Source organism: Anopheles coluzzii, chromosome 2 (assembly GCF_943734685.1).
Source record: "Anopheles coluzzii chromosome 2, AcolN3, whole genome shotgun sequence".
Lineage (NCBI taxonomy): Eukaryota > Metazoa > Arthropoda > Insecta > Diptera > Culicidae > Anopheles > Anopheles coluzzii.
This window is the reverse complement of record NC_064670.1, coordinates 99,974,848-100,001,267: the sequence shown is the minus strand read 5'-3', so window position 1 is coordinate 100,001,267 and position 26,420 is coordinate 99,974,848. Positions and strand designations below refer to the sequence as shown.

General features: G+C 48.1%; 3 protein-coding genes across 4 annotated transcripts; 2 read left to right on the top strand and 1 right to left on the bottom strand.

The window, feature by feature from the left end:
- Nucleotides 1-88: 88 nt before the first annotated feature.
- Nucleotides 89-1,925, top strand: LOC120948286 (IST1 homolog). The gene is made up of 3 exons (XM_040364442.2): nt 89-1,062; nt 1,137-1,340; nt 1,417-1,925. The coding sequence occupies exons 1-3, from the start codon at nt 229-231 to the stop codon at nt 1,600-1,602; spliced, it is 1,224 nt and encodes a 407-aa protein (XP_040220376.2). The 5' UTR covers nt 89-228; the 3' UTR covers nt 1,603-1,925.
- A 368-nt stretch (nt 1,926-2,293) lies between these two features.
- On the top strand, nt 2,294-11,258 carry LOC120961446 (uncharacterized). The gene is made up of 8 exons (XM_049606660.1): nt 2,294-7,389; nt 7,497-7,584; nt 8,380-8,492; nt 8,591-8,798; nt 8,870-9,800; nt 9,899-10,124; nt 10,210-10,378; nt 10,453-11,258. The coding sequence occupies exons 1-8, from the start codon at nt 3,502-3,504 to the stop codon at nt 10,995-10,997; spliced, it is 6,168 nt and encodes a 2,055-aa protein (XP_049462617.1). The 5' UTR covers nt 2,294-3,501; the 3' UTR covers nt 10,998-11,258.
- A 1,588-nt stretch (nt 11,259-12,846) lies between these two features.
- On the bottom strand, nt 12,847-21,729 carry LOC120951432 (putative uncharacterized protein DDB_G0271606). Of its 2 annotated transcripts, XM_040370146.2 has the most exons (7): nt 20,935-21,729; nt 19,710-20,146; nt 16,672-16,783; nt 16,195-16,269; nt 14,067-14,225; nt 13,422-13,998; nt 12,847-13,337 (listed from the first exon to the last, which is right to left on the bottom strand). In XM_040370146.2, exons 1-7 carry the CDS (start codon nt 21,460-21,462, stop codon nt 13,090-13,092), a joined length of 2,136 nt encoding a protein of 711 aa, XP_040226080.2. In that variant the 5' UTR covers nt 21,463-21,729; the 3' UTR covers nt 12,847-13,089. The 2 variants fall into 2 exon arrangements, with proteins under 2 accessions (XP_040226080.2, XP_040226081.2); XM_040370147.2 differs by lacking the exon at nt 16,195-16,269.
- Nucleotides 21,730-26,420: the final 4,691 nt, after the last annotated feature.

Sequence of the window (26,420 nt, the reverse complement as noted above, 5' to 3'; positions counted from 1 at the left end):
TGTGTGCTGCTCGGGTGCGTCCCGGTGAAAATGCTACGTGTCTGGCTGTCTGTCAAACGCTCTATCAACCCCAACTGTCAAAAGCGAAACGCAACAAAAACAAAGACGCAGAGTGACTCATTTCCACCGAGCAAGAGAGGGGAGAAAAACATTGTCCTTCCAGCGCAGCCCTCATTTACCTCAAAAGTTACTAATTAAAGTGTCTGTGGCTGTTGCATTTCTTCGACCATGTTCTCCAGCGCGCCCAACTACACGAAGCTGAAGACGAACCTGCGGCTGGCGCTGAATCGGCTCAAGCTGCTGGAGAAGAAAAAAACGGAACTGGCCCAGAAGGCGCGGAAAGAGATCGCGGACTATCTGGTCGCGGGCAAGCCCGAACGGGCCCGCATCCGGGTCGAGCATATCATCCGCGAGGACTACCTGGTGGAGGCGATGGAGATCGTGGAAATGTACTGTGATTTGATACTGGCCCGCTTTGGGCTGGTCACGCAGATGAAGGAGCTGGACGAGGGCATCGAGGAGGCGGTGAGCAGCATCATCTGGGTGGCGCCGCGCCTGCAGGCGGACGTGCAGGAGCTGAAGCTGTGCTCGGACATATTCACGCTGAAGTACGGCAAACCGTACGCGGAGCAGGTGCGCGCCGCCATCCCGCCCCACAAGGTGTCGGACAAGCTGATGCACAAGCTGGCGATACAGGCCCCGCCGAAGCTGCTGGTGGAGAAGTATCTGATCGAGATAGCGAAGATCTTTAACGTCGACTACGAGCCGGACCCGCTCGTGATGAAGGACGACCATTCGAGCATTATGGATGGGGAGATTGACGGTGCTGGTGGCGGCGGCGGCGGTGTGCTGATCGATCTGGCGGACAAGAACAATCTGGACGGCGGTTCCGGTGGCGCTTCCGGTGGCAGTGGATCGGGAAACCGAGGTGGTGGTGGTGGTGGCAGTGGTGGCAGCGGAGGTGGTGCAGTGACCTCGCCACCGAACGTAGGCTTTGTCGCGTATCCGCCAGCCATTCCACAGCTACCCGTCGTACCGCCGACCGTTCCGTTTCAGTATCCGGTAAGATTGGAGGGATGATTCATCGCATGAGTAAACGTGATAATGATGCTTATCTTCGTTTGAATCAATTGCAGGCTGGCCCGAGCGGTCAACATTTCGGTGCGGCTTCCGCACCACCACCGTTCAATTACAACATACCGCCCAACTCGTCGGAGAAGGAAGAGATTAAGGATTTGAACATAAATTCCAACTTTCTGAACGAAGAGCGAGGCGCAACAGGCGATGCCAGCGGACCGCCACCGTCCTATTCCTCGCTCAGTCCAGATGATAACATGCAGGTAAGTATCATACGTTTTCTTTTGGGAAATAGTTCATCTAAACACTACTTTAATTGGTTTTTCTTTCATTTTTCAGAACTCGACCAAACCGAAACCTCAACCCCGGTCCAAGTTCTCGCCAGAGCTAAACTTCCCGCCCTTGCCGAACGTGCCGCTGGATCTGCCGGACATACCGGACGGTGATGAAAACAAGAACGATAACGATGAGATCGATTTCGACGATCTGTCGCGCCGGTTTGAGGAGCTGAAACGGAAGAAGTAAAGCTCTTTATAGAGAGTTTGTGCCTGTGCCAACAGCTTAGCTTTGAGCACGGCTGAGTGTGTCTCATAGCTTTACCGCTCGATCGGATCGCAAAGGGCAAATGTATGCTGGAAACGTTGGTACGCGCATCAGGAAGTTACCGTACCCGTTTTGTTTTTTTTAGATGCTATATAATTTTGTCTGTATTGTATTCCTCCCCTCATTTATTTGCAATAATCAAATGTGAACAGAAATTATGTATTAATGATAAGCATGAATAAAGGACTCGTAAGGAGAATGTTTAATTCAGGGTTAAATTTATAACCAATGAACCCAACATGAAATGAACTGATTTTATTTCAATTCTTTGATAAGAAAAATGTGCACAGCTTGCGTGCACCATCGTCATACAGCATACAGCTTGCGTTTTTTTTAATATGCCTTAATAAAAGGCATGTTGGTGCTTTTGCCAAAAAATAACAAGACAGATGTTAAGATTTCAGCTAAAAGATTAAGTAATTTAACTTAAAATGCTACATTCAATTTCCTTACTTTACTTTGTGTACGTCTTACTATGAAAACAAAGTTCATTCCATGATATTTAACCAACGGTCAATTCAAAATTGACTTCGACCAGCATTCGAGCCCGAATGGTTTTCACGCATCCTGCTCGAAACAAAGTGACAGCTACACAAAAAGCGCCCACACGCACACACATACGTACACACGTACGCAAGAACGCACGTCTTGCAAGCCAAGTGAAAGCCACAATTGCTTGATTCTGCGGAAAAAATTGTGAATATTCATGCGTATGCTTACTAGGTAGTGTAAAATTCGGGTGATTTGGGCTGAAAAGTATAAATACCACCAGACGGTGATGAAATACAGGTTAAATGTTGCTTTTACTTGCCAAGTGTGAGTGAATGTGTGTTTGGCAGTGGTCCCTTGCTAGCCGTGGTGGTCCCTCTGCAGTTAGTGGTCCCACTAGCGTTCCCCCCTCCCGCTACCACCATCACCAGTGATCCCTTTTGTGATGGAATGATAGCAAATTGTGTATACAAACAAATAAAGGGGCAAGAGAAAAGCGTGAAAAGTGCGTAATTGAGTGTCGTGAAAAGGCTGCCATAGGGCTCGTGGAAGCAGGGTGGAACAACGCTCGGGGAGAGGGAGCTCCTGTTCACGCCTTTTTTCTGGGGGCAGTTCTCTAAAATTGCGTTGAAAAGATTGCCATGCTCTCCTCCCTTGTCCCGGATGTGTGAAGTGTTGTGCGTGTGAGTGTACATATGAACATTCAACCGTTTGTGATCAGTAAAGTGAAACAATAAAAGAGAAGAAAAACGATTGCTTCGCAGAATTTGCTCGACTCCTTTCCCTTCTTTGTGTGTGAGTGCGTGCGTGTGTGTGTCAATCACTCCATTCCAGAGCGTCATCGCGAATGGCGGAGCTGCTAGTTGCTGGTTCGGCCGCCAGAGGGCATCGTGGCGTGGAGCTGTCAGTTTGCGTGTTGTCCCGTTTGCTGGCTCCCGTCGCACGTCCGTCGTTCGTAGAAGAATGAGGATTTGTTGGCTGTGATAGAGAGAAGAAAAAAGAAAAGCGGTGTCGCAAGTAGTTTTAGGCCTACATCAGCCGGGTGAATTGTTTTTTAATTGGAAATCACCCATCCAACGTTTTATGCTGCCAACGATTTTGTAAAGAAAAAAAAAAGTTTGTTTTACCATACCCGATTGTTAGATAGTTTGTGAGTTGAAGTGTAGCAGTGTAAGAGCACCACCGAAACAATGGAACATTTTAGAGCGTGAATGTGTGGCGGGGCGAAAGGGGAGCCGCCATCGACGAGATTGTTGTGTTGCGTGAAAACGGAATTGTGGCGAGCAGCAGTTCGATAAAGGCCAGCTGTTGGTCGCTGTTGGCGTTCGTAAGATGGCACAATACTATGAGATTGTACAGCAGGACGAACTAAAGAATGCCTATCAGCAGATAAATATTGACAACGGAATTCAGCTGGTGATGGGCGACGATGTACAGTTTGGCTCACAGCAAGTGATTCTTTCGCAGGAGCAACCGAATGAAGTGCAGCTGATCGGTGGCGTCTATCAAACAGCGCACCAAATTCCACAGCAGCAGCAGCAGCAGCAGCATCACCAGCAGCAGCATATACAAGACGCAAACTATCTTGGACAGGCGAACACGTCCATGGTTGCAGACACGTACATGCAGTCGCCTATGGCCACCCAGCAAACACAGCTCCAGCATCAGCAACAGCAGCAACAGCAGCAGCAACCCCCTCTCCAACAGCAGCAGCAGCAGCAGCAGCAGCAAATTTACTACACTGACGAAAGCACCGGGCAGCTTGTCCAGGCGTCGAATATTTTACCGCAAGAACCCTTGCTCGATCCGCAGCAAACGCTGCATGTTATGCAAACGGCTTCGGAACAGCAGCTACATCAGCCACAGCAGCAAATTCTGCACCAACAGTTGACGCCGCCACCCCAGCAGCAGCAACAGCAGCAACAACACCAATCGCCTGTACAGCAGCAGCAAATCACGCACCATCCAGTGGTTCAGGTTGTTCAGGGAATACAGCGTCACGGCCAGCAGCACATCATAATCCGGCAAACGGATCAATCAAAGTCCCTGCAAGGGGGCTTGCAGCAGACCCAGCAGCAGCACATACTCACCCACCAGCAGCCCACCCAGGTGATACTTCAATCCCAGGGCACGTCACAGCTGATCCAACGGCAGCAGCAACAGCAGCAGCAGCCACAACAGCAGCAACAAACTGACCAGTCCAACGCGCAACACATTATATACGATCAGATTTCTTTGCAATCCCAACAGCAACCACAACAGCAGCAGCAGCAGATCGTTTCACTGTCGACGATTCATCAAACAGGAGGTGGTCCCGTTCAGCAGCAACAACAGCAGCAGCCACAACAGCAGCAGCAGCAGCAGCAGCAGCAGCAGCAGCAGCAGCAGCATCATCAGCAGCCGAAGCCTTCCCAGCCACAAATTACACAGATTCAACTGCAACAACTACCCCAACAGCAGCAGCAACGTGTGTTTAGCAAAGGCGCTTTAACGCTCACTGCGCAGCAACATCAGCAGCTGTTCCCGCAGCAGCAGCTCCATCCAGGTGCACCCCGTCACTGTATTCTACTAACGAAAACGGGCAATCAGCAACACATTGGCGGTACACAGATTGTGCTCAATCAGCAGCAGCAGCAGCAGCAGCAACCGATTCAGATGCAAAGCAACGTGGTACAGCAATCGGCCATGCTTACCACCCAGCAGCAACAACCCGTTCAGCAGCAGCAGCAGCAGCAGGCGCTGAAACAGGATGGACAGCAACAGCAGCAGCAGACGCAAACCACGGTCGCGGCAGTACAGCTGGCCCAATCCGCTGTGCCGAAAGGGGGCGCTGCCGACACGCTGCTTCGCCCCCGATTGACGCGCCCACGTGGGGCGAAACCGGCTGCCCCTCGGCAACCGCGCTCCAACATGGCCACGGTGAACGCGGTACAGATGCGCGGTCCACGACCACCGACGACGACCCAGATCATTACGACACAGATACGCGCACCGGCCCAGGTCGCGACGTCGGTTAGCGGTGGGACAGTGAACGCACAGCAGTCGGCACAGCAAACCGCCGTTTATCAAGGCATCACCGCACGGAACGTAATGGTTGGGAATACGCGCGCCAAGCTCCTGACGATTAACCGAACACCGCAGGCGGGGGGGCTTGCCACGTACCAAAACCCACCGCCTCGGCTAACGGTCATGCATCGTACCAACCCGGGCCCAACGTCGGGACAAACTTCTATTCCCATTTCTCAACAGCAGCAGCAGCAACAGCAGCAGCAACAAATGCAACCACAATTGCTACAGGTCAGCTTGGCATCGATCGTGCAGCAACCGAACAGTGCAACTGGCTCGCCAGTGACAACAGTGTCGACCGCGACCGGCACAGCACCGGCAACGGGCGGGACAGCCACTGCGGTCGTCCATCCGTACAATGTGGGCAAACCGGCGGTGGTGGTGAAAACGGAACCGGAAGCTGCTACATCTGAGACCGGCTCGGGTGAGATGATCGACCTGGAGGATAGCATTAAGGCTGCTGTACTGCCCCGGCGGGCCGGCACTGATGAGGTTGGTTCGAGCGGCACCGGAACTCTCTCCATTGCCGGAACGTCCGGGCCGATCTACACCATTCACACCCAGCAGCCGACAATGCAGCACCAGCAGCAGCAACGGGTCGCCACCACCAACGGTCTGTCCTTTGTTACGAACGATCCGAACAGTTTGATTCACCTCGCCAACGGTCAAACGGTGACGTCGGCACAGTTTCGCACATTCCAAGAGAAGCAGCAACAGCGGCAGCAGGAGGCCTTCCGGGGCGGCTTCAGCCAGCAGGGTCGCGGCCGTGCCCCGCAGCGTGGCATGATGATCCGCCAGCGGGGTGGAGCCGTCGGCCGCCAGATGGTAGCGATACAGGCGCCTCAAGCGCAGCCGACAATGATGGCAACGTCCGCGCCGCAGATTACGCTTCCGCAGGGCCCGATCCACATCTCCGCGGCGCAGGTGCTGCAGAATCAGGGCATGGTGCAGCCGGCCACCCAGCTGCAACTGCAAACCGGCACGCTGCAGCAGGTGACGCCCACCACTACCCTCCGGCAGGTGCAAACGATCGGGCCGCAGACGGGCGAGACGGAGTTTCGCGAGAGCGCCCGGATGCTGGTTATCCTGCAGAGTGGCGAGCAGCGGCTGATCACGTTCACCCTGCCGAAGGAAAGCTGCACCGTGCAGGATCTGCTCGAGCAGGTGCAGGTGCAGTACTCGCCGGACAGCAACATACAGTGCATCTCGAACCCGGGCGGTGACGTCGACTACATCGTCACGGTTGGCATTGGCGAATCGGAAACGGCGGAAGTGATCCGGCAGGCGGAAATTACGCTTCGCAGCCAGTTCCAGCTGAACAATCATTCGCATCAGTCGCAACCTATGTTGCAGCAGCAGCAGCAGCAGCAGCAGCAGCAACAACAACAGCAGCAGCAGCAACAGCAGCAACAGCAGCAGCAACAACAGTTGCAACAGCAGCAGCAACAACAGCAGCAGCAGCAACAGCAACAACAGACGATGATTCCACAAGCATGCGTTATTCAGCAGCCGCAAACAATGATGATTACCTTGCAATCACAGCAACCACAGCAGCAACAGCAGCAGCAGCAGCAGCATGTGATATCACGGTTTGCCGACTCGTACCGGCAAACGATATCGCTCGGCACACCGGTATCGATCGCTACCTCATCCGGCACGATGCAATCGCTGCTGCAAACGACCACGCCGGAAACCGCCGGCCCAGAGGTGAAGCAAAAGCTGATCAAAGGCTTCCTGGCGGTGTGTGCCTCCTGCGGCTACACCGGGCTGGATCATGCCAAATGCCAGCGGTGCAAGCGGATCTTTACCGAGTCACCGCGCCGCATTCCGGAGCCGGACAAGACGCCGGGTGCCGCCCTGACGCCGGGTGGCTCCCATCCACCGCCGCTCGTAACGTCCACGCCCATGAGCGGACCGGTGCGGAACAAGTACGATATCTACGCGAAGAAGCAAGCGATGAACACGATACTGTTGCGGTCCGGCCGGGGCGGCTCGGCACGGTCCGGGCGGGGCCGAGGCGGCCGGGCAAGCGTGGCTACCAAGTATCCGGACGTCGATCCGCCCGTGTTTACGCTGAGCAGCGACGACGAGGAGACGTCGACGAGCGAGCGCTCGAAAACGCTCTACAAAACAGCGGTAAATAGTTCCTCGAAGGTACGGGTTCGTTACAATCGGGGGTGTGGGGTATGATATAATGGACGGTTTTGGAGTTCTTACCTAATTTTGCATTGTTCTCTTTGGTGCTCTTCAATCTTCATCAGGCAAATGCTTCGTCACAGTCCATTAAGCGGGATCCGTTGCCATGTGAACCAACAAACAATGAGGCTGACACGAGCGCCGTCGTAAATGGTAAGTGTAAAATACATGTTTTTCTTAAATTCAAATTACTGGCAATTTGTCTGAAATTTAAAATATAGAAAACAATGTTTTAAAACCCTTTTCCCGAAAAACCAAACCCTTGCCCGGTGAGCGGTTAATTTTAAAAGTGGCCGCTTCGAGCGCCATCTAGTAGACGTTTTGGTAAGCTGTGCCGTACAGCCCCGTGAAAAAAATCACCTCCCCACAGCTGTCAAGTGCGACGGATGAAAATCTGACAGCGAGCTATGAAAGCCGTAATGGCGTGTCCGGCTGAGCTAAGCTAGACAGCGAAAGGGAAGAAAAACTCACGTTTTCGAGATTGCTGCACAAGTGCACGATAATGAAGATTGTTTCAGCAGTCGCGTGAAACAAAGTAAAATTTAGCGTGTATAGCACTGTATTGTAGTGAGCGTACAGCACTCCCCACATACTCAGTAGCTACCGTCCGCAAGTTTCGTTCTGTCGGTCGCTGTCGCTCGGAAGAAAAGGCAAAGACGCGCTGCGTTGAACATTGGTTGCTTTTTGTGGTTTGTTATACGCTGAAAACCCACGGCACGATTGGTCTGTACAACGGGAAAGCTTCGCCTAGCTGGATCGACATGGTGGATAGATGTAAGCCAGCCCGAACTGGGCGTATGTTGATAGTGCCAGTAGCAGCATCAACAGACACACGCATGGGGTCACGGTGAACTGCCGCGGCTTTGGAGAGAAATTTTCATCTTCGGCTACTTCCAATAGATCGATTTGTAAATGTGTTCGACTCTGTGTTCCCTTTTTCTTTCGCAGACAAGCCTCGGTTGGACATCACGGACGTGAAGAACCTGCCCGATGGGCAGATAACACAAATAGATTGCAGCACCATACGGGTGGGCACGCTTAAGTATGAGGCGAATGAAAAGGTAAATATTCAGCCTGTTTCCCACTGCTGGCTGGGCCCACTGTAACGACTTTTTTTACCCCTTTTGTTTCTTGCTGTTCTCTTGCTGTGCCGCTGCAGGTTACGATCTCCTCTAAGGGCGTCCGCATTGTGGCACCGAATGTGAAGCGCCCGACCGAGTTCGTCAGCTTGGATCTGCAAATGAACGAGATGAAGAAGGTGCTCACACACTTCTCGAAGGGATTGAACGTGATATTTTTGTACACGAACATTTCCGGCGGTGCGTACGTGCGCAAGCATCTCGAGATGGATCCCAGCTCGGACAAACGTAAGTAGCAGCAAGAGGGAAAGAAGTAAATTCAGCAACTCATTCCTACATACGCTTTGTTACGATTCCAGTGCCCTGTTTCCGCCCCGAAATTGCTTCAAACGATCTAACCAAGCGCATCATCCTGCTGGTGGACAGCATTAGCGAGGAAGCAAAGTCCATCATAAAGAACATCTTCCACCCGGATCTGCTCGAGGAGATCAGTATTCGCGATGCGAAGGAGCTGATCCTGCGCTGTTCATCGAGCCGCTCGTCCAACACGTCCAGCGCCGCGAACGCGCTGGTCGATGCGAACGGGTCCGGCTCGAACGATACGAACGATTCGCTGGAAATTCGCACGATACTGATCTATCCGCCCGGCCCGGGGGGCATTACGATCAACACGGAGGATTACCTGTGCCTGGCGAAGGATCAGTACTTGAACGACATCATCATCGACTTCTACCTGAACTACCTGAAGCTGGAAATGCTCGACGACGGGGAGCGCCAGAGTGTGCACATCTTCAGCACGTTCTTCTACAACCGGCTCACCACGCTCACGACCCGGCAGCGGGGGCCGCCCGGCGACAGGGGCGACGTGCGGTTGTCGGCGGCCCAGAAGCGGCACGCGCGCGTCGCTAACTGGACGAAGAAGGATAACATCTTCGACAAGAAGTTCATCGTCATTCCAATCAACGAGCAGTCGCACTGGTTCCTCGCCATCATCTGCTTCCCCGGGCTGGACTGCCCGGTCACGGCAAGCAACAACACACCGGCACCGAGCGTGTCGACCGTGGCGAAACCGAAGCCGAAAAGTGCACCACGCTCGAAGCGCAATCTGACGATGCAGATCGGCAGCACGACGATAACGCCCGTGTCGAAGCGCGAGATCGAATCGATCCACCTGGCGGACGATGACATGTGCGAGCGGGACGAAGCGGACGGGGACGAGAGCGAGCTGGCGACCGACGCGGAGGACAGCGACGACGAACCGTCCGACGATGGTCGACCACCGATCAAGCAGTAAGTGTGGTCGGGAGTGGGGGGGGGGGGGGGGGGGGAGATGACCGTTGCTGAAAATGGCATTGTTTTGGCAAAAACTGACCGTTTGTTGTTTACAGGCCCTGTATTTTAATTTTCGATTCGCTGACCGGAGCGTCCAGGAGCCGGGTGGTGGCCACACTGCGCGACTACCTGACTTGCGAGTACCGGGTCAAGATGCCGGACAAGCCAGCAAAACAGTTTAACAAGCTCAACATGCCCGGCCATTGCGTGAAGGTACCGCAGCAGAACAACTATACCGACTGCGGCCTGTATCTGTTACAGTACGTGGAGCACTTTTTCCTGGTAAGTTAGAGCGGAAGTGCAATAGCTACGATTGCAGCAAGCCACTTAACGATTTTTTGCTGCCTTCAATCACTTTTCCCCGCAGGATCCAATTCTGGACTACCATCTTCCGATAAAGCAGCTGCAGGATTGGTTCGAAACCATCACGGTGACGAAAAAGCGCGAAGACATTTCCAACCTCATCAAAGAGTTGATCGACAAACATGACCCCAGTGCGCCGCCGTTACCATCGATCGAGCTACCTACGCTAAATGGTAAGGGTGTGTGTGTGGGATTTGTGAAAGAATTGAACTGAATAACTGAATTATCTCGCCCCCACCCACTGTAGGTAAATTGATAATCGATCCCGACGACAGCCTAAACGATGCCGAGTTCGAGGAGGAGGAGATGGAACACGATGAAGAGTTTGTCAGTGCGTTCGACATGACGCCCGACACGGATGAGCAGCTTTCCTCGCCGGCCAAGGGGACCGACGGAAAGGCCGCCGAAACTATCATTACCAGCAGCCCGCCCGTCAAACCGATCGGTTCGAAGAAAATCATTAACTTTAAGCGCTTAGGCGGTCAGTCGCTGATAAACCGGTCGTCGTCCAGCGGTAACAACCTGCAGGACGGTGGTACCAGCTCCACGGAGGGAGGAACAACTAAAGCGGCAACCTCCTCCTCATCCTCCACCTCCACGACCACTTCCAGCAGCAGCAACAGCAGCAGTAGTAACAATAATAGTAATAGTGGGACGGGGAATACGAAACGGCTGCTGGATGGTAATGGCAGCAAGCTGGCGGGCAGCCAGCAGGACGGTAGCGTGCGGCAAAAGATACCCCGTCTCAGCAACGATAGTAGTGCGAGCAAGGTGGTAACGACACAGCTATAACGCCAGCCGGCTGATAACGGTGAATAAAACTACTCAGCGAGTTACTATCACTACTACTACTACTACTACTACTAGAACTAGCATTGCTACTACAACTACTAATACTACATCCAGTACATATTACTATTGATATTCGAAGTTAAAAGTGCAGCATCAGTGATAAAGCTCGGTGGCACAAAATGTGTGTGCTGCAGTAAAACGTAATGCAAGTAAATTTCAATTCAATATAAAAGAGAAAATTATGCTGAGATACGAACAAGATGGTGCGGTGGAACCTTAAGATATGTAGTAGCATTTAGAGACAATATTAATTTACCTTTTTCCAATTAGTTCTTTTTATTCGCGTTTTTTGCCACTGTCTCGAACTCTGATAATTTTTCTTTATTCTTTTTAGTTTTTGTTGTTGTTGGTTTAAACAGGCAAATAGCGCGAAAAGAAAACTGCCACAGGCACACGAAAACAGCTGTGAAAAAAGGCTGCAATGACACACACACTTCGCCGTGTCATGTATGGGTCGTTTTCGGATTTTGTTGTGATCGCTTCATTCGCTCCCTTGTAGTGGAGGAGGAGGAGGAGGAGTATGATTTACGGAAAGGGCCCTGTTTAGTTCTGGTAATTTCTGGCAGATGTCAGGTTTTAGTCTAGGCGTGAAGCAGTTGAGGTTAGGGTGAACGGGGATAACGTTTCCCGCGAGAGCCGGTCGTGCGTGCGTGCCGATCCGTTAGAGCTTAATACATGTGAATAACCTTAGATTTACGTACGTGGTAGTAAAACCCCAATACAATTTTATCGAGTATGCACTAGCGCTGAATTATGTGAATTACTCTCTCTGTAGCGTGTAGGCGCTACGATAAATGGAAATAAAATTTTGTTAATAATAAACTACTCGCACCCATTTGTGAAAACTACCCAGAATGCCGGTTTGTTTATCATGTTCGTAAGTCCGGTTGCGGTTAATACATGGCATGGCAGCATTCATACATGGAAGGAAAGAGGCAGAATCTTGGAGATGTCTTCATCTTTTCTTTGTGCCTTTCTTCTTAACGCCTCCATGTATGAATCGAAAGTAGACTATCGAGTGAGGGAATGAATGACATCCGATGAAATACGGAAAGGAATCATCTAGCTGAATATGCCGGTAATTTGGTAAATCCTTGCTAATTCAGAGGCATTAAATATTAAACTTCATAATTAAGGTCTGTTTGGATGAGACAGTGCTGGAGAAACACACTGAAATTGGAATTAAAATGCGCTGATTAATATTTATTTTTTGCTTCTACAGTATAACCATCACTAAAAAATAGAGAAAGTACACAACAACAACTATCCGAAAAAAAATATAAATTTCATAAAAAATCTAATATTTTTTCATTCATACATGACATGAATAGGGCACGTCATACATGGAATCAGCAGGCCGTACCGGAACCCCTAACCACACTTTTCTGCTGATAGGCCGTTCAATCTCCTGCTCATACATGGCATGTATGTGGCTAGTGACGTCAACCAAGCAAGAAAATTATCAACATAGGAAGCGTTGTCAAGCAAACGTCATTGTTGAGCTGAACCGAAACGACCAGTGTGCGTGTGTGTTTATGTTTGTGGTAATGTGAAAAATAACGTTTTATTTCATATTGTGTAGGATGTGAGCTGTGTTTTGTTGTTAAATTGTGGATATGTGTAGCATATTTTCTTATCATATCATAACTTGCTGGTGTCGTTTTATATGTTACAAATGTCATCACTTCTCATCGAATAAAGCCGGAGTAACGACGGAAGATAATCCTCCAGGTTCCGTTTGCCGATGAAGGGTAATTAATTTAAATCAACCGACAAAACAAGCTACGGATAGGATGGACTGAAACAAAGAAGTAGTTTATTACACATTTCCAAAGATTCGTCAACTAACAAGTAATGGGTTTTGTCGATGCATGGCTTTGTGGTCCGATGCCTAGGCAGAATTTACCACACACCACTGCAACTGCTTTTTCTAGCATTGTGAACATGTTTCTTCTTCTTCTTCTTCTTTTTACAGACAAATCGTTACACCATCCATGCCGCAACTAACGGCCAGCGCACACCAAACACCATATCACATTGCTTTCTCGGAATCACCGTTTTGAGCTTCCTGCTCCGCCGGCGGCGCTTCCTCCTCCGGCACCGCTTCTACCTGTTCCGGGTCTTCGTCCGCTTCCTCGTCAACTGCCCCGGCAGCTTCCGGTTCGGCTTCCACCTCCTCGTCCGGATCAACCTCATCGTACTGTGGCTGTTCGGCAGTGTCGTTTGCAGTGTCGCCCTGCAGGAGCTTCTTTTTGTGCAGCAAAATCTCTCGAATAATGTCTGAAATGAGCACAGAGAAAGAGGAGGGGGGGGGGGGGGAATGGATAAAGCCACGTTGAAAGGCCCAAACGGTCATCATCATACCCTCTAGCAGCGCGTTCGCATCGATCCACTGGCCAATCTCGTGCGCCACCTCCTTCGCCAGCCAGGGCGTAATCTGCCGCTCGAACTCGGCCCGATCCTTCTCCGTCTCGATCCGGTCGACGGCGGCCAGCACCTCCGGCACGATCTCGTCCAGCCGGCCCTGCAGCAGCTTCGCCGCCGTAATGCGCTCCTGCATCTCGCGGTCCAGATCGGCCGCAATCTTGTCCTGCAGGAAGCGTCGGTCCCGCTCGGTCTGTCGCTTCTGCTCCTCCTGCTCGAGCCGGCGCAGCTCGGCCAGTTCGGCTTCGCGCAGCGCCAGTATCTTCTGCTGCTGTTGCTTCATCTCGGCAATCTCTTCCTCGTGTAGCACCTCCACCAGCGCTTGTTCGAGTGTCCGGCTGACCAGCACCTCGATTATCGGCTGCACCTCGGTGTCGAAATCGAACAGCTCGCCGTCAAGGATTTCGGTCGCCGCGTCACAGCCCGTCTTGGCCGGCACGTACGGTGGCGATGGGGCGCGGTGCAGGAACAGGTCCGTCTGGCAGCCGGCATCCAGCTCGGGCGGATGCAGGAAGAGCTGTTTAGCATAAATAAACTCATTACTGTTTGTATCTTTTTTTTGTAGGTGTTTTCAGGGTGCAATACCTCCTCAAGATACTTCTCGGTCTGGACGGTTTCATGCCGCCGGCCGCGAACCGGTGGCGGTGTACCGATGATGCCACGCTGGTTGCGCGAAACGTACTTCTTGCGCAGCAGCTGGCGGCGGCGCGCTTCGGCCTCCTTCTGCGTACCGTCGCCATCACCCTGCGGAACACGGTGAAGCAAACAGTCAGGTGAGTGAATGCAACCGGGAGAAGGGTAACAGTAAGAAAGTATGTAAAGAAGATTATTGCAAATTATTCGATGAAAATCTGTGATGAAAGAAAGGTGTAAAAGTGCTTGATAAGAGTACCTTTTTTACATGAAAATGGGTTGATCAGAGCGTTAGCTATAAGCAATAAGTGTGCTTATTTAAAAAGGTCCTTTTAATGATCGAGTGTCAGTTAATGGGGTTATTAATTTTAAATAAAGAGTTTTCCAAGTCACTTTTGAATATGCACATAATTATTCACCGCATCCAATATGTTTTTTAATAGCTGTCAAATAAGCAAGCTGTGGTGTATTTGCTTCATAACAAAATTTCAGTTTTTGCACATGATTTTCAACACATAACAAAGAACTGTCAAACTCAATCCAGTTTGAGTCGTGTTGAAAATCATGCTGAAGAAATTAAAAATTATGATGATGGAAATGAAATATCAGATTGATGTGGATTAACATCTTGCACGCGGTGAAACACAATGTTTACATTCAAAATTGACTTGGAAACCCTGTAAGTTAAATTGGATATGTTTTATATGAAAATATAGCGTCAAAAAGAATAATTTTTCATTATAGAAGGTTTTTACACTAAATTACTTTGGAGGTTTTGTTATTTGACTGCCCAGCTATCACAAATAATGACAGCTGTTGAACAACATCTTGCAAATTTTGAATAATGCTGTTCACATTGAAAACATTGAGCCGGAAAACAGTATAGTGCAGGGTTTACCAAGTCACTTTCGAATGTGCACATAATTATTCACCACATTAAAGATGTTTTTCAACAGCTGTCAAATGGTGTATTTGCTTCAAAATGAAATTTCAGTTTCAACACAAGATTTTCAACACCTATCAAACAACTGTCGAACTCAATCCAGCTTGAGTGAGTGTTGAAAATCATGGTGAAGAAATTAAAAATTATGATGATGGAAATGAAGCATCAGATTGATGTGGTTTAACATGTTGCACGCGATGAATTACAACTTTTAAATTCTAAATAGACTTGGAAACCCTAACAAAGATCAGAGTTAATAGTAATATTTTATTGTAAAATATATTGCAAATTGTTTCTAAAAAGAATATCTTTTCATCTTTTATCAAGATTTTATTTTTTATTCTGCTGAGAAAACTATATTTCATGTTTACTTTTACTCGATCACTAAATGGACCAGAACGTTGAGAAGTAAATTATTTACTATAACCAATACATTATGGGAAGTAGGGTGGAAGGACGTCTAACTAAAAGGATTTAAAAAACGAAAAAGATTAAAAAACGATAAAAAAGGATTAGGAGTTTTGGAGGAAAGGGAGGACGGACAAACAACTAAACCAGTTGTTGGATATTGTACATGGATTATTTACATATTTAACATTGTCTAAGGCAACTGTCGGAGTCATTATTAGTATGAAATAAAGGGACATTTGAATTTTAAGGTGTCCGATTTTATACATTGTACTTTTTTTCTTAACGAAAAACGGTCGTTTCGAATGGAATGAGAGCAAAAGAATACACAAAGCAGTGTAGCATGAGAGCATTTTGAACACAGCGGAACTAGTAGATGTGGCAGGTGGCTAACTCTTGTATCAGGTGGGCTCTTGCTGGCAGCATTCAGTGGCGAACATCGTTTGCAGTTTTTGCAAGGCGCAACGGAAAAAAGTTCAACTATTTAAAAAACAGGCTTGAAGCGTGAAAAAACGATTCAATTTTCCACTACGCGAAACTGTACAAGATTGAGAAGTACAAGTAGAGGAAGAAGAAGAAACGGTGAGATGAAAGCAAAACGTCTTGTAAAGAAAGTGAACAGGGGCGAGCAGATTAAACGTTAAACTGCGACCGATCACGATCAGGCCGGTTTTTGTTGTTGTTGTTGTGGCCGATCGTTACATCGGTGACGATGGCGCACACACTCACCTTTCCTGATAGAAGACCAGCGTAACCGAAATACGGATTCCACCGGGGCATGTTAGGGGAGTTGTTAACATGGCCCTGAGCGGGGGAAGGAAATGAGATAACACGTGACGACCCGTACGGGTGGTTTTAAGAGACGAAAGAAAGGAAAAAAAGGGACATAAGGGGAAAGGATACGCCAGAAGAAGAAAAAAAAAAGAAAGAAGAAAGTAACAAAAGACAGACAAACAGAGACAAAACAATATAAAAGGGAAATAGAAAAAGAGAGAGAGAGAAAGAGATAGAGAAAGGAGGATGAATTTTTAGCAAAAGAGGGTTTTTAGTATTAGAAATCTACTCGTAAGGACACAATATAAAGCAATACTCTATAGAATATGGAACGCGCTTCAAAACAAGGCTTCAAACACAAACTTTACGTGTGTTGCGGTTTGCTTTGGAACAAAAATGGAATCATGAGGGGGTGGGGGAAGGTGGACTTACCACTTGCAAATTGCTCGTTGAGGTATAATTGCTGCCCCGGACGACACGTCGATCATGCATCACATTCTGATAGGCTCCATTTTGCTGCTGCTGCTGTTGCTGCTGTTGGTCTCTGTAGAAGAAGTGAAACAGTTATGAAAATCATTGCTTTTACATTCCCTTTTTCTTCTATTTTTCCACCCCCTCATGGTCTTTTCGCCTTCCTTTGTAGGGGTTATTTTCTTTACGCAAACGATTACGCATCACGTTAGTGTGCGCCTACGCAAAACAACCACTCGAAAGGTGAATGCTCCCGGTTGGTTGGGCATTACGTGGGGAGATTTTTATGTATGTGTGTGTGTGTGTGTGGGGGGTGGGGGGGAGAGGGGGACTCAATTAGTGTAGGAGGAGGGTCGGTTTGGGGCAGTTTGGAGTCCATCGTCCCGAATGACCCGCGAACGGTCACAAGCGGACGGAGAAGACGCGCTCCTCGTTCGTTCGGTACCGATTTACATATAACGCAGTGGCAAGAACTTGAGCCGGGGCTTATTTGGGAGAGAGAAAGATATAGTTTTCAGCGCGGTAAATGTACAATATATAGACACGCGATACGCGCGGGGACATTGAGTTACGGGTAGGAGTTGAGGTCTTTTTTTTTGGGGAGAAAAGTCATCATACGAGTGCCGGGTGGTGCGCCCTGCCAGCTAGCCAATCGATAAGACGTGGTGCTGTGGAGAATGTCCGTTTTTGCCAAATATTAAATTAAAATTACATTTTCTTCCATGTACCTTTTGCCTTAATTAACGCAAAAGAATGGCAGAGCAATCTTATAAATCCACAGAACTGGTGAGGACCTAAAACAGGCACGTTTGAAGCGAGTTCTACCATAAATTACATGTATAGGAGCAGAAAAACCACAGTACGTGTAATTAGCCACATTAAACATGAAGCAATTAGAGAAGCAAATCGTTCCACTTCGTATGTGTATACTAACCTAAGGTTGAGTTAATTACTTCACAACTAAATGAGTTCTAATCAGACTTCCCACCATAACGCTCCGCAATAAGCCCACACATTTGCCCGTCTTTTCGCATTACTTGCGGTATAACAAGAGGGGTTCCAATTCGGTACCTTAACCAAATGATTTTCTTTTTAATTTCCAGTACTTCTACTGAAGTACGTAGTTGGAGTTGTGCGTTCGGGATTGGTTTGGTTTGATTAGGTCGTTAACGGTTCAGCGATATGGCAGGTTCTAGGTTCACTGGGCCTATGGGCCTGTGTAACTCAACGTTGTCACCAGAAACTATCGACCTTTCACTAACAGTGTTAGAGCGCCAACAGGGTTTAATGACCATTAGTCACCCTTCCCTGGGAAGATATCATATAGCGAGTCCCCTTCCCAAACCAACGACCATTCGTTCGACCCGATTTCCTGAATCGCTCAACTGACCTACTAAAAGGAAGGTGCTAAAGGGGGTGCATTGCATATCGGAGGAAAGTGGTTGAACATCATAGATAAATCGTTATCTTTCGAGGTTTTCCCTCAGTGTGTGTTCAGACAATAATGCTGCTGGTGCCTTACAAAAGGCTAGACTTTAAAGGCTTTAGAATACCGCATTTGCTTAGAAGTTTAGGTCCCAACAGTGCTTGCTTGCCACATTACCTCGTCGGTTTTGTTGCATGCGGCGGCCGGCGTTCAGACTGTTTGGAACATCCTTTTTTATCACTCCTCTAGCCTCTAGTCGCTTGACCCAGAAAGCGGGCGCCCATTCCACGATGTTGCACTCTCCTCGTTTTTCCCCAGAGCTATGGAAGTGAAGTTGAGAACACTGTCCATATCTGGCAGGAAAGATCTCCGAAACGAAAGACTGCTTTCAGCAAGCCTATTTGTTTGTGGCACGTCGAGCTTCCAAGCGCCAAGCCTTGGAAATGGAATCGATTCCAGAGTTTCAATATCTGAAGGAGGCTCCCTGTTAGAGGGGTTGGTGTTTGGTGCATCGATGGGTGATTAATTATTGAATGCTTAATCCACTAGCTATCGATTGGTGGAGGATTGAAGGGATTGGAAATTCCGCCCGTAGGTCCTGATAGCAAAAAAAGGTGACCTATTTCGGGAACGTGCTTGGTACTTGGGTTGGCGATTTAATTGGTTACATTTTTAGCTCCACTGGTGGTGGTGTGGTGTGATGGTGCGTATACAACTCTGAAGAACTATTCTGGAGAAGGGCCTCGCCCAGGGCTCCGAATGCAACTGAAGGTCGACAGAGCATGTAAAGCATGTTGGTGCGCGGCCGGTCGATGGATTGAGAGATTTGAATAATTTACCATAAGCATGAGCTGTAGTAAATCGAAATTGAATTCCTGCCGTTCAAGGACATCTCTTGCGTATGACCCTTAGAAGTGGGAATCATAATTGAAGTAAGATTGAGAGTACCTGAGAGACTTGGGACTCAAAAATATTGGATTGTTTCGTCTAAAATGTTTTGTTTTTTGAAGTAGCAAGAAATCGTTGATGGTAAAGGTACGGAAATACTATACTACTGCATAGAGGCTTCTCTATATGTGCCATACAGGTCACGCCATATGACACGGATCGAGCTCCTGCCCTAGCTCAGTTAACCTCACAACTCTGGTGGCTGTTATGATGGCATATTTTTAATGTAGAATGAAAATTTATGCAAATTTTTAAACCACTTCAAACCCTTTTACCTCTATTGTACCTTTTTCTTGTGGCCACCGCACGTCATTCTATACAGGAAATAGTACCAAGAAGTTTCTAGTGCGAGAGTAAGAGAGAGTGACACGCAGCCTAGTGTAGTGTGGTAGTGTGTTTTTGTTTATTGTTTATTTTCCCTGTTGTTTTTGATCCTTAAATATCAAACGTTTAAGGTAAGAGGTGTGTGTGTGGAATAGTGAGAAAGTTCCTTAAATCATTAACGAACCAACTCGGTGGAAGTGGTTAACCTTGGGCAGGTGGAATACTACGCCTTCTCCTCTATTTACAGGATAATGTTTGAAACGGGGGAAGGCTCTTGCCACCCAACCTCAAGCCAATTTACCTTGCCGCGCGTTGGTGTGGGCGCTGCTGCTGCTGCTGGTGGCCACTGTTGGCCACAATCGATTGCAGGTCCGCCACCGTCACCTTGCGGACGGTTTCCGCCTCCCCGGGCGGCAGATGGGATATCCTTGGCGCAATCGGCTTCCCGTAATGGTGGCTGCCATGCTTGCAGACGTACTCGCCTGGATGGTTGTGGTTCGGATGATTGATGTCGTTGTTGTTGTTGTTGTTGTTGTTGTGCTGGTGATGTGGGTGGTGGTTGCTACTGAGGCTGGGTGCCGTCAGGATCCGGGGACGGCTCTCGAACGCGTACAGCCGTCGCTGGCTGGAGCCGGGCAGCAGGGCCGGCAGCTCTTTGGTCGGCTGCAGGAACACCCCCTTCGGGACGGTTGTGATGAAGAGGGGACGCTTTCTGGTGTTTACCTCCTGCGTGCTGCCCTGTGAAGTGGGTGAAGATTGAAGAAAGCCAGTGGTGGAAGATTTTTTTTGTTTTCCGACAGGTTGACAGGTTCATTCCTTGATGTGTCTCTCCAAAGCGGTGGGAAAGTATCATTATCGTCACCCGAAAGTGATCTAGTCATGGAAGGAATGGGGGTTCCCCTTAACATCCACTACAATTAACCGCATGCAAAGGACGACTTGCAATGGTGACTAACACACACCGACACAGACACCATCCGGTCAGTAGGTCAGCACTGCTGGGCAATTCATTATTTTCCAAGGGAGCTTTGAAGCTTTTAAAACATTTACAGTGGTGCACATACAGCCATGTGTCTCCTTGAACAATTCCCGGCAGGCATGGTGGAGGTCTTGGGGGACGGTGACGACGTAGGTCGACAAAATATCGACTTCCTGTTTTGCGTAATATCCTACCATTAGTTCCGATGGAACCGGGGTGATAAATTTCATATTTATTTCCTCACCAACACTGTCCATGTTGGTGTGTGCGTGTGTGTGTGTGTAAGTGGCCAAGAGTCCTTGAAATGCAGGACAAAAGCATTTTCACGCCGGCGGTACCACTACTATTAGCGGCCACAAAAAGAGAGAGAGACGTGACGTGATGGAGTAATGACGTTGATGAAGCAACCCATGCTTGTGGTTAGGATAGACCACGTCATTGCTAGACAATTGAATGGCATTTTTTGGAGGTCCTTTTTGAAGTCTGTGACAGGACAGGGACATTAAAGTGAAATTTTGGAGATCTACAAATCTTGGAAAAAACCTACATTTTTGGACGATCGCTTCGACGAATCGTTCTGCAGCTTTCTCAGCTTGGCGTCCAGCTCGCGGCTAAACTCATGCTGCTGGCCACGATGATGTGCATGAGGCTGTTGTTGCTGATGCGTCGTCTTTTCGATCTCGATCGCACCACCCGGTGCGTAGTGGCCGTTGCCGCGTACTACCTGCTCCTGTTTCGCCGGATCACCACCACGATCACCAGCACGATCACCTTTACCGTTGCTGTTGTTCTGTGCGTTGTTTTCCCTATTTCGACCGTTCTGCCGACTCAGCTGTGTCTCGATCTCGTGCAGCAGCTTGTAGTCCGGGTGCAGGTTATGCACAATGTGCTGGCCCTCGATCACCTCGCGCTGGTCGCGGCCGTGTCGCAGCGGGCGTACGATCGCGTTCGGTTTGCCGAGGCTGCTCGCCCGGTACGAATGGTGGTCGCTCGAGACGATCGCAAACGCGGGACTCTCCAGCTCGACTAGTTCCTGCTGTTCCGGCGGCTGGTGGCGGGCCGACAGTGTAGGCATCTTTTGGTTTATTAAACTGGTACCGCTGTATTAAGCGCAATTACTGTACCATGTGCCTAGTTAACTTGATTTGCCATGGTTCGAGTTCCGCTTTGTTTGCATAATTTAACACATCCGGGAGGTACGGGAGCGGGTCTGGAGCTTCATTATTTAAGAAGGAGTGACTAACACTTGGGCACACATGATTACACTTATTCGCGGAGGTTAATTTCACGAAAATTATTCACTACACCCATTGAACATCACATACACATACACACGCGGCCACTAAAAGGAGGTGGAAGAGGCCTTTTCCACGACTGACCTATATCTAGTTCCTTCTGGGAGGGTAAATTAAAGCAGCCGATGTTTAAATAACTTATCAATTGAAAGCGAACGAAAGGAGGACTTGCTCCAAGGATTCACAACATGTTTTCGCGGTACGGCTGCTGCCACCGACGCTTGGTAGAGTTACTTCACCAATAATCACTGCACGCCATTGCTGTGTAGCATTAGCTCTCTGGCTGTGTGTGGGGTGTGGGTCCTAAGCAAATGGTCCACGACACAAAAATCCAACCGCACTGGCCAACGATTCGAGGACGAATGACCCACGGAAGAGAGCGAACCTTACGCTATTCGCTCCGAAAGGCACTATGTGGTCAGTGTGTGTGTGGTGTTGTACATAGCCAAACGTTCTGGAATTTCCCTTTCCCATGGGTTCTTTTCGTCCACTCTGCGTCCACCCGGGAAATTGTGGAGGCTTTTCCCTTTCTGGCTAGTGCTTTTGCTCGCCATCGTACGCTTTCGCTTTTCATCAGCACTTCACGATCTGTTGGCGCAGCAGGCCCCAGGGAAAAGGTTGGTCAGGCTGGTGGAGTAGTAGTAGTAGTAGTAGTAGTAGTAGTTCATTAGAGGTTCCCCGAAGCCGAGCGATGGCCATATACTCTCGTGCGTATGTGTGTTCGTGCGGTCTATCGACCACTTCGCTCCGCTCCGAATGGCAAGTTCGCGTGTGTCCGTTTGTCGGTCCGCAACGATAAACCGCTTCCCCTCTCCCAGTGCTGTAGAACAGCTCCCAAAAGGACCGGCGTTTTGTAGCGGTCAACGAATGTTTATATGGGCAGCTCGCTATATAATTAGGAACTCTCTGCTGTCATCCGACCGCCCTGTCACGCCGAAGAAGCAGAACGGATTAAAAGAAGTTTGGAAGGATTAGGAACCACCGTGCTTGGTTAGAAGCTGTATCAATCCAAGTACATAAGAGAACCTGTAGAACGACAGGAATATTGCTTCATAATCCGGCAGAAAGCAATCCACAAACACTAAATCATGCTGTAGAGCGGAGATTAACTAAGGTGATCGTGCAGTTCAGATATTAATTAAAGAACATAGCACAAAATCGTTGGCTCAATGTACGATGTTACGGTTACTTCGAATAACTTCGAATTCCCCAAACTAGTTTGTGGACAAAACGGGAAACGGAAATGAGTCGACAATGAGTTCGACGAAGCTCACATAAAAAAGTGTAGCCATCGTCTGCATATCTTACCGCGGGGAATTATAAATTCGTCGCGACGACCCGGCAGGCACTTGGTACCAGAAAAAGGCGACAGTTGGCGATGGACACGCAATCTAGCTCTCGTCAGCTCTAGTGTACCGTGGCCACTTCCTTCCTTTGCTTCCTTTCCGGTCGGTTCCTTAATGGAAGTTACTTGCCTGACCGGAGAGGTGCGTGCAACGATCGTACCGACTCGGGATCGTACAGTGGAAGGATTTCAAGTTCATGACCAACGGGAACGCTCCATTCCAAAGGGTTCTATGTGTGTATTACGTGAAGATTCGGCAAATCCGATAAAACAACTCAAAAGGTGATTCACGCCTTCACCATCCAAAAGCGACGGGATATTGGCTTTGTTTGCATTTGCCTTTTTCGGCCGGGTCGTTTTATCTCACGACAGGATATCATTAATTTCAAGGTTAGCCATACACCATACCCAGGGGAGGTCGTTTAACCTGGGCCTGGGGTCGGTCTAAGATGACCGCAAATGACCGCTGGATCCAGCGCTGGTGAATGATTCATCCAGACACACGGGGCCTGAGAGCCGTTGCTCTTACTATACGATGAGTTTTCTTATTTGCTCCCCGCTTCCGGTGAAAATGGAAATCGAAAGTGGAATGTGCTTGGGACCGCCGCCTACCAATAAATGGGGAGTGAGATTTGCTTTACCCGGCAAGTGCTTTGAACTCCGAAACTTCGTCTTAGCTCGTTAGGTAGTGGAGTAGATTCACTAGTAGTGCCACACACCGCTGGACCCTGCTGGTGGAATAAACCCTTGACCTTCAAGGGGACATACAACTGTGAAATGGGCTCTGACCTGTTCGTGGCAAATGGGCATGTTGTCGAATGGGTGTATCATGTAAAACACTTGGTGGCGCGTGTGATGATGGATTTGATGTTATATTTATATTCCGACAAGCAACTTCAACAAACGCCGCTATTATGATGAGGTTTTCATAGAAGGAATTGTTTCTAAGGGACGGTCGCACGAGAGAACTAAAAGTCTGTTCTGGGTTCAAATCCTGTATAGACCGCAAAGAGGTCTCAATAGTGTGGACAGACTTTAACTAGACTACGCTATAACTAGACTTTAACTAGACTACGCAAGAATCTGGTTGTATGTATCTACGTTTTAGTTGTTAATAAGTTGCAATAATCTACAACAGGAAGCCGATGTCCAAGAATTTTGGGGGAACTCTCTATCCAAGTCAGTTTCTAATGTTAATAATAACAGCTAAAGAATGATGAAAAGAAGCTTAAAGTTTTGAAGTTTCCCATTTTCTACTACTTAAGGTACTCAGATATATTCAGATTCCGAACAATATATTTGAATTCTAAAAGCTTCTTCACTTGTTTAAAAGTGAAAAGTATGAAAACATTCACTTGGGAAACAATTGTCTTCACCAATGTTAATCATTCTATTCTAAAATTGAAGCTATTTCCAGACAAGTGGACCTCATTTGTTTCAATTTCTTCAATTTGACACGTTCTTTAAAACTTTCCTTACCAATGGTCTACAGAAATAGGAATCTTGATCTAGATTTCTAACCGCAATAAGACATTCCAACATCATTGTAATCATTCCAATGTACCAAGAACACAAATGCCACACATATTGCTAAGAGTCGTCTAGCGAAACCGTCTACTAAAGTACAGCCGCGGACATCGCCAGGGTTTTCGCAAAAAAACTGATTGACTGCAACCGGAAGCCGGCCATTTCAGGGTCCCAACACCCGAGCTGCAGCCACCCATCACTGCCGCACTGCTGGCCAGCCGGCCGACCTGTGGACAACTTTTCAGGGGCGCAGGATGCAAATTCGTCGTACAAGGAAGAACAAGCATCGGCGTGTCCGCTTTACAAATGTTTTGCCCTTCCTGCTGCTGCTGGTGACATTTTTCGCCTGACCTGAAATAGGCGCACCAGTAAATTCTCGGCCCGGAGCAGAGCATAAAGGTTGTGTTCCGGCTTTGTAGGGACTATTTTTCGCAAAACTAGGCTCTCCCGAGGTCTTGAAAAGTGGCCAGGCCATTTTTAACCGCAAAAGGTTACATTCTAATGTACACCGCTGTGTGACATTTTGGGTTGTATGAGTGTGTGTGTGTGTATTTGGGATGTGTTGTACTATTTCCTGCACCTTCGTTTCTATTGCTGGAAGGAAGAACTATTTAAGGAACTGTGTTGTTGGGTTTTGTGTCGTGCAAGTCTTGCCAAAGTAGCAACAATGTGAGGATAGCCCAGTCCTTAATAGTTGCAGGGAAAAAAGTGCGTCAAAAGGCTGCGTGCCAAGTATTGATCCAAAGATCGAAGATGTACCAGGGTAGGCCCTTTTTCAGATAAGCGACCACACGAGTTGTCGTGTTTGGGTCATTGTACGGCATTTAATTTATTCTCTTTTTATATGGTGGAACCACGCAATTAGTTTGTTAGGGGTAATTTTTGGTTCCTGATGAATTATTGAGCTCGACGAGCAGTGGATCCCGGGCCGTTGACGTTAACTGTACGGTTGCTGCTGATTGTTGGAGAGAACACAGCAGGGCGGAGGGCATGAACATGGTTCGATATGGACTAAAGTTAGTTAGGCTTGACAGTGCGTTTGATTGGGTTACAGTAAACGCTCAAGCAAATAAGTAATTTAATAGTTTTTTTTAAATGAAATGCATAATTTAGTGGAAAGTGCCGCCTATTTAAATGTTGAACATTTTTCGTTTTAAATCACAACAAAATCAGTTGCCAGACTTGTATATGAACTTACATCCTTCCAGACTTACGAAGGACTGTCCCAATTCTTCCAAATTATCATTATGGCTTGACTATAGGCTTGGCAGGATCGATATTTCTAATGCCTATCTGTGGTTAAGCTTTCATGAAACCCAAACATATGATTCAGATTAAATATTTATGGTGTCGATAATAGCATTTAGAAATAGGTCATTTTTTGTCGCTCCAAGTCGTCGCTTGGACAATTATAACAATTTCAACCTGGCCTAGAAGGGGTTGCTTTAACAAACTCAATGAATACTTCAACATGAGTCAATGAAAAGCCATATTTAGAGATGGATTGGAAAACTAATGATACAAAGCTCAACAGTATTTGTTCATTACCTAGAAGATTAAAATGGTAGAAGTAGAGTAAAGTGCTAAACCAGTTGTATTCCAGAATGCTTAACGAGCATTTTTAAAAAATTGACTAAATAAGCAAAGAAATCGCATTGTCCCCAATCAAGGAAATGACATACTCATAGGAAAAATACGGTAGAAATTCAATATTTTTTCTACGAATATGTGCAGAGTTCAAATGTATCAGTTTGTTTACCAAAATTAGGATAAAAGCTGCCAGCAAACATTGGATTAGCTTGGTAATATTTTGTATTATAGGTTGGAAGAAATTTTGCATTACTAGCATCTTTCATATTAATATTA